The 12039-nt window shown below is 38.6% G+C and overlaps 1 protein-coding gene across 2 annotated transcripts in view; it reads right to left on the reverse strand.

Annotated features, from left to right (window-relative positions):
- Positions 1–12039, reverse strand: part of FAM20B (FAM20B glycosaminoglycan xylosylkinase) — a 47973-nt gene that overhangs the window by 23100 nt on the left and 12834 nt on the right. For both annotated transcript variants that reach the window (XM_082465603.1, XM_082465602.1), the window contains exons 3-4: positions 6961–7047; positions 3275–3384 (exon numbers count right to left, since the gene is read on the reverse strand). In XM_082465603.1, coding sequence (XP_082321729.1) covers positions 3275–3384; positions 6961–7047 — 197 coding nt within the window. The remainder of the gene's footprint in view (positions 1–3274; positions 3385–6960; positions 7048–12039) is intronic.

Consider the following 12039-nt stretch of genomic DNA (forward strand, 5'->3'; position numbering starts at 1 on the left):
TACAAGGGTTTTAGGAGCTGTGTGTCAGGAACTGGGGACAGAAACCAATATATCTATTTATTATTTTACACAAGGAAACAAAATATCCAAAATTAAATTCATTATCTTCCTCTGCTCCATCTCCCTAAGTCTGCTCCTTTCTATATATTCCTAAGATAGCTAACAGCTTCATTATACACTTAGTCATCCAATCCAGAAATTTAGGAGTCATTTTTAACTTCTTCCTCTCTCTCAATTGTCTCACTCAGTCCAAATGTTCACCAAATTCCTTCCATTCCAATTCTTGAGTATCCCCTAGATGTCCAGGTTTTAGTTTGGACTCACTGCATGTGCATTTACTACAACAGCCCCCAAGGGCTCTCATCTCAGCTTGCCCTTCCCAATTCATCCTCCACAACGCTGCTACAAATAGTTTTCTAAAACTCAAATCTGATCTTTCCACATTCAAATTCTTTTCCATGGCCTCCCAGTGCCTAAGGAGAAAATCTTTACTTCAGCTCAACTACACAGTCTCCTGAGCTTGCCATGCTCTTCTCTCACTTCTTGTCGCTGTTGTCTCTGCTCTGTCCTCCACCTAGAACAGGGTTAACTCAGGGAGCCTGTGAACTGGATGGAAACAAAATTACATTTTTATTTTCACTAACTTCTACCTGAAACTTAGCATTTCCTTCAGTTATGATGGTAGGCAGCAAACCATAGTATTAGCGTTACCTGTGACTTTCTCAACAGAAGAAATCAATAAAATTTTCATATATTAGCATTGTTGCAGATACTGCAAAGTATCATTTATATTTATGGTCCGAAATTATGGTAGTTACTAGATCACTCTAAATCTTGTTATTTAATGTGTAAATAACGAAGCACATGTTACTCTATCACAAATTAGCTTTTTGTAATTTTAGGTTAAAAAATATATACTTCAATATTATTAGTTTTGTTTATAAGTCTATGTATTTTAATTTATGTATTTAAAAACATTATTTTGAGAAAGGATCCAGAAACTTCTCTAGACTGCCAAAGGAGTCACTTGCACAAAAAAAGGTTAAAGAGTCCTTTTCCAAACCTAGGGTGTTCTTTCCCACTGTATCTTCCTGCAGGATTGCTATTCTCCCTCTAAGACTTGGTTGAAACTATCACCCCAGCCCTAACTTCTAGACCCCCTCCTCTTCCCCTTCACATTCCCACAGGCCCTCTGTATATGTCTGGCTCCCCCACTAGATAAAGCTCCTTGAAGGCAGGAAGGTGTCATTCATTTTTGTATATTCAACACCTAGTTCAGAGCCTGCCACACAGAGTGAAACAAAATTTTGTTCAATAAATAAATTAATGAATGTAGAAGAATATAAGCAGATCAAATATTTTAGTCTCAAAATCTGGGTTTGAATCCTGGCTAACAGTTAGTAGCTTTGTGACTTTGGGAAAGTCATTTAACTCTTCTAAACCTCTTTCTCAGGTCTGAAATGTGGATAAATCTCCCCTACTTATTGCACTCTTTTGTCAAGAGGATTAAATAAGGTAACTGTGTGAAAGTGCTTTGTCAAGTTGCAAGGGCTATACAAAATTTAGTTATCATTATACCAAGTTATCTAGTAATACATTTTAAAAATTGTGCTAAGGTCAGCTCATTATTTAAAACCTATCTCCAGCCAATCCCTCTACCTGCCTGCTATGGACTGAATGTTCATGACTCCCTAGAATCCACACGGTGAAGCCCCCATATGGTGGTATTTGGAGGTGGGATTTTGGGGAGGAGTCCTCATGATGGGATTAGTGCCTTTATAAGAAGAGACATGACAGAGATGATTCCTCTTTCATTCTTTCTCTGCAATGTGAGGATACAGGAAGAAGACTGCTGCCTGTGAATCACAAAGAGGGCTTTCACCAGAACCCAACCATGGTGGCACCCTGATCTTGGACTTCCAGTATCCAGAACTGTGAAAAATAAATCCCCATTGTTTAAGCCACACAGTCCATGATATCTTGTTATAGCAGCCAAACTAAGACACTGCCCTACGCTGTAGAGTGTATCCAGAAGCTTTTCTCTAAATGTACCAGTCCTTTGTACTTTCAGGTCTTTGTGCCCTCATTTCCATTATACTTCCTGTTATTTTGCCCAATGCCCTTCCCTCTTTGCTGCCTGGGTAGCATCTACGGATTCTTCAATACTCAGCCCAAGTGTTAATAACCTCCTCTACAAACCTTTTTCTGGCCTCTCCCTTCCCCCGCACCTTGCACAATATATGAGAGCTAACCTTCTATGAGTCTCTAGATAGCGGGCCTATTCTTCTCATCCATCAGGAATGCATGTTTGCCTAAGCATAAAATTGGACAAGCAGAAGTGATTAGAAAATATATGAAACAAATCAGTGACACTGTATGCTTTTGGTTATTTGTAAGAACAGCAGAGCCCTAGCCTGATAAGTTTAAATTCTGAATGGTGAATCTGTCAAAAGTGCTTTAAATATTCAGTTTCACCTCATTATAAATGTAAATCCATTCGCTCTGGCAAAGCAAGTTGAAGTTCATCTTGCAATGTCTATTTCAACAGTCATATCAACGCAGAGTACTGTGTCATTGAAAATGGCACCCTGAAGAGGCTCAGACAAGAGACCACAGCACCTCTGAATACCTCCCATTCTCACTATGTCTGCAAGGAGAACAGGAGTGAGAATTCTAGCCCAGACCCCTTACCTCAGAGTGTGACAATGGAGAACAGAGGCCAGAGGGATGGCAGTCAGTTCCACACACAAAGAGTTACATAGGCTAACCTTTGCAGAGTAGGAGGAGGCAGTGGTGATCTTCCAGGCCCAAGGGCAACCCTACAAGGGAATTTCTGACCCTCTTATAGAGTTGCCTTAAGGTTTGCTCAATTCTCAGGAGACAGGAAACAGTTCCCAAGAAAGTACAGGAGTATGAAAAAAACCACCAAGGCAATGATACACAGACAATAACTGATTTAGACCAAATTTTGAGTTTGAGATTTAGTTTAAGATCAAGGAGAAGGAAATAAAGTTATCCCCTAATTACACTATCGTAAATGATCTCACTTCCTACTTCACAGACACACAAAGCGTGCATTAGGGAAAACTTTCAATTTCCTGCCATCCACCTTTAGATCTATTTCCCCCAGTAATCTGAGAACAAGTTGCCTGATTTGCTTTTGTAGTCCCTTGAGTTCTTCAGTTCCTAAAAGTCATGAGCCAGCCTGCTCAATGATGCCCCATTTAATTTATTAACTATTCCCTTACCTAAACGTCCTCTATAACCTCCTTACCTATGGTTAGGAAGGTGCTCAAGAGCTGCTCCGTGGCAACAGGCTTGATCTCTGTCCGCAGATTAACAAATCTGCCAACCACCAAGGGGGCTCGGCGGAAACCCAGAATCCTGGTTTGGAAGGTTGAACAGAAGAGAAAAATCTTTGGGGATATATTTTAAACGGTAGTCTTTTTGTTTTTTTTTTGGCTGCGTTGTGCAGCTTGCGGGATATTAGTTCCCCAACCAGGGATCGAACTGGGCCCCTGGCAGTGAGAGCGTGGAGTCTTAACCACTAAGCACAGGACTGCCGGGGAATTCCCTAAACAGTAGTCTTAAAAATCATGGTTAATCATGTTAGGTGTGTAAAGGTATTGCTGATTGCTGGTAAGTATTTTTTAGCGTACATATATTTATGAATTTAATATCAAGATGTAAATAATTTATGTAAGACAAATCTAGCAAAACGTGAGCAATTGTTAAACCTAGGGAGTGGGTATATGGGTTCACTATACTATTTTTTCTACATCTGTTAGAAATTTTTCATGATAAAATTTTAAAATTTAACAAAGCATTAAAAAAAAATTGGGCTTAAACCCATACAGGGTTTCAAACCTTTACATAAAACACTGACAGAAAACTATACAGATTAACCTAAAAGGATAAACTCATAGGACAACTTAAATATAGATACATTTGAAGATACTTCTAATGGTCTAGAAGTCCAACCTTATCGTTGAGCACCATCATTTTTTTTAAAAAAGGAAATTTTCTGGCTAAAAAATACACACTCGCTGAAGAAAAGTTGGAGGGGCAGGATTTGGAACACACAGAAATTTATGGAAGAAAATTAAAATCATCCATAAATCCACAACCGAGAAGTAACTACTACCATTTCGGCATAAGACCATTTTTTCCTTCACATGTATATATAAACACATACTCACTCTTTGTGTGTATATACACAATTGAGATTATGCTATATGCACTTCTGTCTCCTGCTTTTCACTCACCATTGTATCATGAGCCTTTTCTCATGTTATTAAAAAAGCCTTTAAAAATGACTGTGCATATGGGGCATATGTATATGTATAACTGATTCATTTTGTTATAAAGCAGAAACTAACACACCATTGTAAAGCAATTATACTCCAATAAAGATGTTAAAAAAAAAATGACTGTGCAATAAATAATCCATTGTTCAGGGCTGCTGACTGACTCTGTCCTAAACTCATTTTTAGAAAAGCCACAAAAAGAGATCAATAGATGTCAAAATAACATAAAAAATGAGAGAACTTCCTGAGGCCAGAGGAGGTGGTTAAATCCTAATGTAATGGAAAAATAGCAACCCAGAGCAGAAAAGTATAAGGTGGGAAAAAAAGTGGGGAAGTATTTTTTTCTCCCCATTGACTGTTGTCAGACCTTCAAAGAACAGCAGCCACTTAGTGCTGGGAAGCCATGTCCAGTGGCACCTGAGCTTGGATGGGGCAGTTAACAAAAGGGGTAGGGGGACTGGCCAGAGAATATCTTTCAGACTTTGAGGGAGGGAAGGGCTTTAAAATACAAGACCCCCAAAGCACAGGTGATAAATTGAAACATTATAGGGACTTCCCTGGCAGTCCAGTGGTTAATACTTGGTGCTTCCACTGCAAGGGGCACAGGTTAGATCGCTGGTCAGGGAACTAGGATCCCGCATGCTGTGTGGCGAGGCCACAAAAATAAATAAATAAATAAATAGAAACATGATTATATTTAATTAACATCAAAAGTAATAATTTCTATACAAAGACCACTTCACTCTAAGTTAACAAACAGGTGTTGTGCTGTGAAAAGGAGGTACTAATCTCTGCCCATAATTGGGGGAATATAAAATAATAATGTGATACCACTCTACATATATTAGATTAACTAAAATTAGTATGTTGGATAATATAAAATATTGGTATGGATATGGGAAAAAGATCTTCATGAACTGCTGGTGTCCATCAACAGGGAAACAGGAAGGGGTTTAGGGATGAAGAAAATAAGGAAACAAATGAGGTCTTGGAAAGACTGATTCTAATGTGCAATTAAGTGATGTGTAGGATTTATCCAACTCTTTCCCACTAGGCCTTAGAAGAGGCAGTGAAAATTCACGGTATTGTGAACAAACATTTATTTAATTCTTCCCTTTCAATAGATGTTTAGATTGCTTCCATATTTTCACTACTGAAAATGCTACTAGCTAAGATCTTGGTATATGTATCTTTGAATTTCTGATTCTCTAGGGTACTTCCTAGAAGTATCTGGGATGCTTGCATAAAAAGGTAGTTACTCATTCAAAGGGTATGAACATTAAGGTTTTTGATACATAATGCCGGAGTTCTTAAAAGAATGACTGAACCAATTAACAATGACAGAAGCAGTATACGAATGTCAATGTATTCCTGCCAATAAAGTATTATCTTTTTTCTAATCTTTGCTATTTTCAGTAGGAGAAAATAGTATCCCATTGTTTCAATTGGATTTTTTTGTTTGTTTTGGCCACACTGCGTGGCTTGTGGGATCTTAGTTCCCTGACCAGGGACTGAACCCTGGCCCACAGCAGTGAAAGTGCAGAGTCCGAACCACTGGACCACAAGGGAATTCCCTGGATTTTTTTTTTTATTACTGGTGAAGATGAACTCCCTCTGTCATATTTATTAGCAATCAATAATTTCTATTCAACCAACTGTGTTCTTACACCATTTTCTACTAGCGTTTTAGAGCATGTATAAGATTTTCTAAACATTTATATATTAAGGCTATTAATGCTTAGATTATATTAGATTCAAGTATTTTCCTCCTAAGGTTGTTTGCTTTTAAATTTTGTTTGACGTTTCTTGACATATGAGTTAATTTTTTTTTAATTTAGTTGAATCTATTGAGTTTTTTCTTTGTGATTTTTAAATTATTGGCTTTTATGCTTAGAAAATCCTTCCTAATCCAGAAAAAAGACAAAAATTCATCTTTATTTTCTTCTGGTTTCCTTATAGATTCATTTCAAAAATATTGTGAATAATTTCTTTTAAAGTCTACCAATATGCCCTGATTAAAGAGCTGATCAGAGGAGCAACTGGGGTACTAGACAATTCAGTTACAAGGATCCTGACTAGTAACTTGCTAAAAAAGTATTAATTTTCCTAGTTAACTTATACATTTAGAATTCGCATCTATTTTTCTCTTAGAATTATCCTGGTTATTGAAGCTGTGCATATTTTGTATGAAGGACAATAAAATTCACATATATGTCATGCTATATGTTTCTAGCATATGAGGATAAGTGAGTATTATTTAAAACAAGATCAAAACAAAACAAAAATCAGGACTGCCAGGCCCAATTAATGACCAGTTCAATTTAGGGACTTGAATTCAAACTCTGGCCTTCTTCCTGCCATTTTATTTACCAAGAACATCTTCACTCATGCTAATGAGAGAGGGCATAACAGAATGAAATGACCTAAAAAAGCCTGGAGTTAAGACATTTACTTTGGTATTCCTAGTACCACCCAAATAATGAGGAACTCATACAAATTTAATGGAATTAATCAGTTATCTAAAGTAGGTAACAAGTTAAAGTTATTAGATTTCATTTTTTTATTACATTCCTTTGAAAGGAGTCCACAAGTCCTCTCCAAGATATTTCCAAAAGGAAACAAAACGAATGTAACCCACTGTGATTACACATACCTGTCCAAATGAAAGGCTGCTACCTCTGCATTGTGTCTATCATAACCAGCATATGGTTCCCCTTCTACCACATAGTCTCGGTTATACCTGCAGAGTGAATGGGAAGCACAGATGCAGACATGAATTACGTCAGTACCAGAGGCGACAGCACAAGAGGCAGAATAGAAATTTGCAAGCCTGATTTTGCTCTAGAAAACTTCTCTGTCAATCCTGAGAACAGTCATGGATTAGCATAGATCACTGGTTGATGTGGTGAAGATGAAGTGGAGAAGAAAACTAGAATTATACATCTACCTCTGCAATCATTCTATGAATAAAACACAGATGTTATTTTTACCCCTCTAAAAGACTTTCAATGTAGCTTAAGTAAAACTATAAGGTACTTTTCTGGAAGGTGAGGACCATCTTTGTATCTTCAGCACAGTGTTAAGCCTACAGTTGGTGCTTAATAAATGTCTACTGAAATGTTTATTAGACTAAGCTGAAGTAAAAGGAAAATATGGCAAGGCTTACCAGAATGGCTATGGCAAGGCTTATTAGAGAAGTTTAAATTTCTTGGGGAAAAAAATGGTCCAGATATGCCTCTGTTTTTGTTAACAAGGAGGCAAAGGTACATTTGCCTTCCCTGTTAATGGGAAGAACTAGACACAATTCACCTATGACCTCTACTGTTCACCTGCATTTACTGAATCAAAAGGAGACCTATCAGGCTTTTCAAGACAGAAATAAGTTGAGAATGACGTGAAGAGGAGCCACCCCACTAAGGACACTTGGATCTCCAATGCTGAAAAGGCCGTGGGGAAGTGAGAAACGGTACTATACAAGGCAGTGACCTTCAACATAAATGACCACAGAATACAAAGTAAAACCATGTCCACCAAACACATTTTCAAATCAAAGTGATGAAACATTTATGTTAGAAGACAGTCATGCAAAACCACCTGGTTGGACACCAGTTTCTTCTTAGCATGGTCAATATACTCAAACGTATTTTTTTGTTTCTATTGTCAAAGCATCATTTAGGCTGCCAAGGATTACACCTGTTACCTCCAAATTAAAAGTCTCAGTTTTTAAACAGGACTGCAGCAAAAGCTGACACTATTCAAGCACTTCTCTCTCCACTACAGCTGCAGGCTGTCCATAAAGCTGGGTGACAGTCCTTGAATACCTTATTTCTCAGGACTCCAGAGGAGCCACAGGAAGATTTGTAGTGATGTGCAGTCCACTCCTTTAGTGAAACATTAGAAAACTTTCCAGTACATGGAAAGGCTGCTTCGAGTGAAATGTAAAACCCTAGAAAAATCCAGGAACTTTGGGAGTAGGCTGGAGAAACAGGGAGGGAAGGAAAAGGGAAAGGAAGAAGAATCAAAATGAAAGAACTGCATTGGAGTCCAAAGGTCTGAATCCTTAGTTCATGCTTTGGTTATGAGAAATACGGAAAGTCAGAACTCTGGATCTCATTTTCCCCAGCTGTAAAATGAGTAGTTGGACTAGCTGATCTCCAAGGTCCCTTTCAGCACTTCCTAAGATCAGTCACTGACTTCTACCCACCCCCAGGCCCTTGCCGTCTTGTTCCTTTCCCACCATAACTGCAGTTTTTGCCTGTGAAAATGAATTTACTTCCAGAAAGAATACAGCTATTGGGTCGGCCAAAAAGTTCGTTCAGTTAGTGAACACGTTGTTCAATAAAGATCTTCGTGAAAGTGAAAAATGTCTTTTCTTACTTAAAGCCCCATTAACTTTTTGGCCAACCCAATATACTGAAAAAAAATCACTTTTATAATAATGTAATAAGGAAAAATGTGCAAATAAAGGCATCACTGTATTCCTATATATTTCATATACTATACAAATCTTCCATCTCTGGCAGGAGGACATGGACAACCAGGCACCAGAAATGCTGAACCGCAAGTGGCTGTTAAAGAAAGGTGCACGTCTCGACTTAGCAGAAAGGTCTTAGATCCTCCTCTCAACACAGCAATCCATCTTAAGTCACTGACAGAGCAGCAAAATTCATACAGTAACTGCCAATAAATCACTCCTATCCTTCTGGTGAAGGACATCAGAATGTGACCAAGAACATTAATTTGCACTTACACTGGGACTATATAGTCTCAGAGGCCCGCAGGGTCAGAATAGCAATTTGCTGGGTGTCTGGGGGCTGGAGTCAATTTCTACAAGCACTTAAATGTGCACCCACTTTCCCCACCCCAGGAGAGTGCCAGGTGTAATCAGCCCAGGTCAGTGTGTGCAGTGACTAGAGCGCTATCACCTACTGCAGGGGCTTGACAGCTTGCGGGAGGTGGGGCATGAGCATCTGTGGAGCTGGGCGTAGACAAGGGCTCTTCAGAAGGTGATGGGGGAGGAAGGGGCCGCACTGACAGGAATAAAGAGCTGGGTGTAGAGAGGAGGACCAGGCTGTGAGGGGCTGGCCACTAGGCTGTGCAGGCTGGGTTTTGTCTGGTGAGCAATGGGAATCCCTGGATGTTTTAAAGTTGGGGAGCACAGTGATTATATGGGTATTTGGGAGAAGAATGAAAGTGGATTTCAGGATGGTCTGGAAGAGGAAAGTAATGGGAAGGCTGCAGTGGTAGTAAGAGATATGAGATAAAGCAACAGTGACTAAGGTTAGCTTATGCATTTATCTGCTGCCACGTCCACTAGTCACCAGTCTGGCCTCTTCCTCCCTCCAGTTATGCTTTGTCTGAATACCCCAGTCCTATCTGCAAAGCACCTGGACTAATACTAATGTTGCACACCATCAGTAATATCTGCCTTCTAACACTTCCTGCTGTCCCATCTCACCTTCAATTCTTAGTGTACAAATAGCGGGTGTGGAGAGGGTTTCCTTTTATTTAAACACAAAATGCCTGCAACTCATCTCTTTTTACATGAATTTAATTTTTGTTTTTAGTTTGTCTTCTTTCCATCACTCTGCTTATGCTGCAATCTCTCAGGCTACAAATCAAGGGGTCAAAGATCATATTTCAAAAGGAAAGTAGCAAATTTTTGATGATGGGTGATCCATGTTATCTCTCTTACAGGAAGGCAAACAAATTTAAGAGAATCACACGTGTGTGGCAGAACACAAGCTGCTCACACTCTGACAGCTCCATTAGTTACTGCAGGGTGATCTTGTCAAGTTATTCTTTCTCAAGTTATTCTTTCTAAGTCTCAGTTTCTTACTCTGGAAATAAGAACTGTAACTGCCCACAGTTGTGATGAAGGTTAAAAGCATTAACAGATACAAAAGTACTTAGTGTAATGCCTGGCAAATGGTGTGTATGCAACAGAAATTAGATCCAAGGCCCACATAACTATGCTTTTTCCTCATTACCTGACAATCAGACTTTCTATTCTCCAAAAGTGTACTGCATTTTACAACTTTCCTAATTTCCACATCTTCCACACACCATACTTCCCAGTTCCAGGCAAATGCAGATCCCTTCCACTTCTGGAATTCCAATAATATTAGCTCTCTGCTTGCCTATTATCTACTGATATTTGGGTCATGAAGGGAGCTAAGCCAACTACTCTGGTCACAGTTGGTTTTTGCACCCCTTCACCCCATATTTCTTCTCCCACTCCAGCAAGAGACCCAAAGTTATGCGTTATAATTTTCTCAAAAGCTCTACTGAGGAATGAAAAAAATGTTTAGTACACAGAAAATTTTAGACATTAAAAATTTTGAGAAAACCCACTAGTAACTAATTCCTGTCAAAAGAATATAAATCACCATCATGTTAACCTATTTCAAATTCATATACAAACAGAAAACTTTAAAAAAATTAATTATACTATAGAATGGCCACACGAATTATCTCTGTAGATCCTTAGAAAAGTCCAAAGGGATCACTGTCTAACAACATATGATCTAGCCCTCTCTAGTTCAAATTTGGACTGAGGCAACTAAAATGGCCCAGTTCTCTGCTTAAAACAGGTAAAAGAAACAACAACGAGATATCACTACACACACATTAGAATGACCAAAATCCAAAACACTGACAACACCAAATGCTGTTGAGGATGTGGAATAACAAGAACTCTCACTTGCTGCTGATGGGAATGTAAAACGGTACAGCTACTTTGGAAGACAGACTGGCAGTTTCCTACAAAATTAAACATTCTCTTACCATATGATCCAGCAATTGTGCTCCTTGGTATTTACCCAAATGAACTAAGAACTTACATCTACACAAATCCTGCACATGAATGTTTATAGCAGCTTTATTCATAACTGCCAAAACTTGGAAGCAACCAAGATGACCTTGAGTAGGTGAATGGATAAACAAACTGTGATACAGCTATACAATGGAATATTATTTAGCAAAAAAAAAAAAAAAAAAGCTATCAAGCCACAAAAAGACATGGAGGAACCTTGAGACACAGAGAGAAGCCAATCTGAAAAGGTTACAAAAGGTATGATTCCGACTATATGGCGTTCTGGAAAAGGCAAAACCATGGAGACAGTAGAAAGATTAGGGGTTGCCAGGGGTTCAGGGGGAGGAAGGGAAGGATGAATAGATAGAACACAGGGGACGCTGAGGCCAGGGAAGCTATTCTGTATGATACTGTAATGGTGAATACTTGTCATTATAAGTTTATTAAAACTCTCACAGAATGTACAGCATGAAGAGTGAACTTAATGTAAATTATGGACTTTAGTTAATAAATTAATATTGTCTCATCAACTGTAACAAATGTACTAATTTGATGGAAGATGTTAATAACTGGAGAGACTGGGGAAGAGAGGGGAGGGGGTACATAGGAACTTTCTGTACTTTCCCCTTGATTTTTCTGTAAACCTAAAATTGCTTAAAAAATAAAATAAAGCCTATTAATTAAAACAAAACCAAAGCTCAAGTGAAAGAATCACGGCTTTAGTGCTAAAAAGGACTTAAGTCACCCATCCAAAACCTACTCCAAGTCTGGGCAACTCCTACTCCACAGCGTTCCTGACATGTGGTTGCCCAGTCTTTAACTGTACACTTATGGTGGCAAGTTGCTTATTTCCTAACCAATTCATTTTGTATCTCTAACATCTGGCACATAGTAGATACCTGACAAATTTCAGAATCA

Source organism: Balaenoptera physalus (genome assembly GCF_965194825.1).
Source record: "Balaenoptera physalus genome assembly, chromosome: 1".
NCBI classification, from domain to species: domain Eukaryota; kingdom Metazoa; phylum Chordata; class Mammalia; order Artiodactyla; family Balaenopteridae; genus Balaenoptera; species Balaenoptera physalus.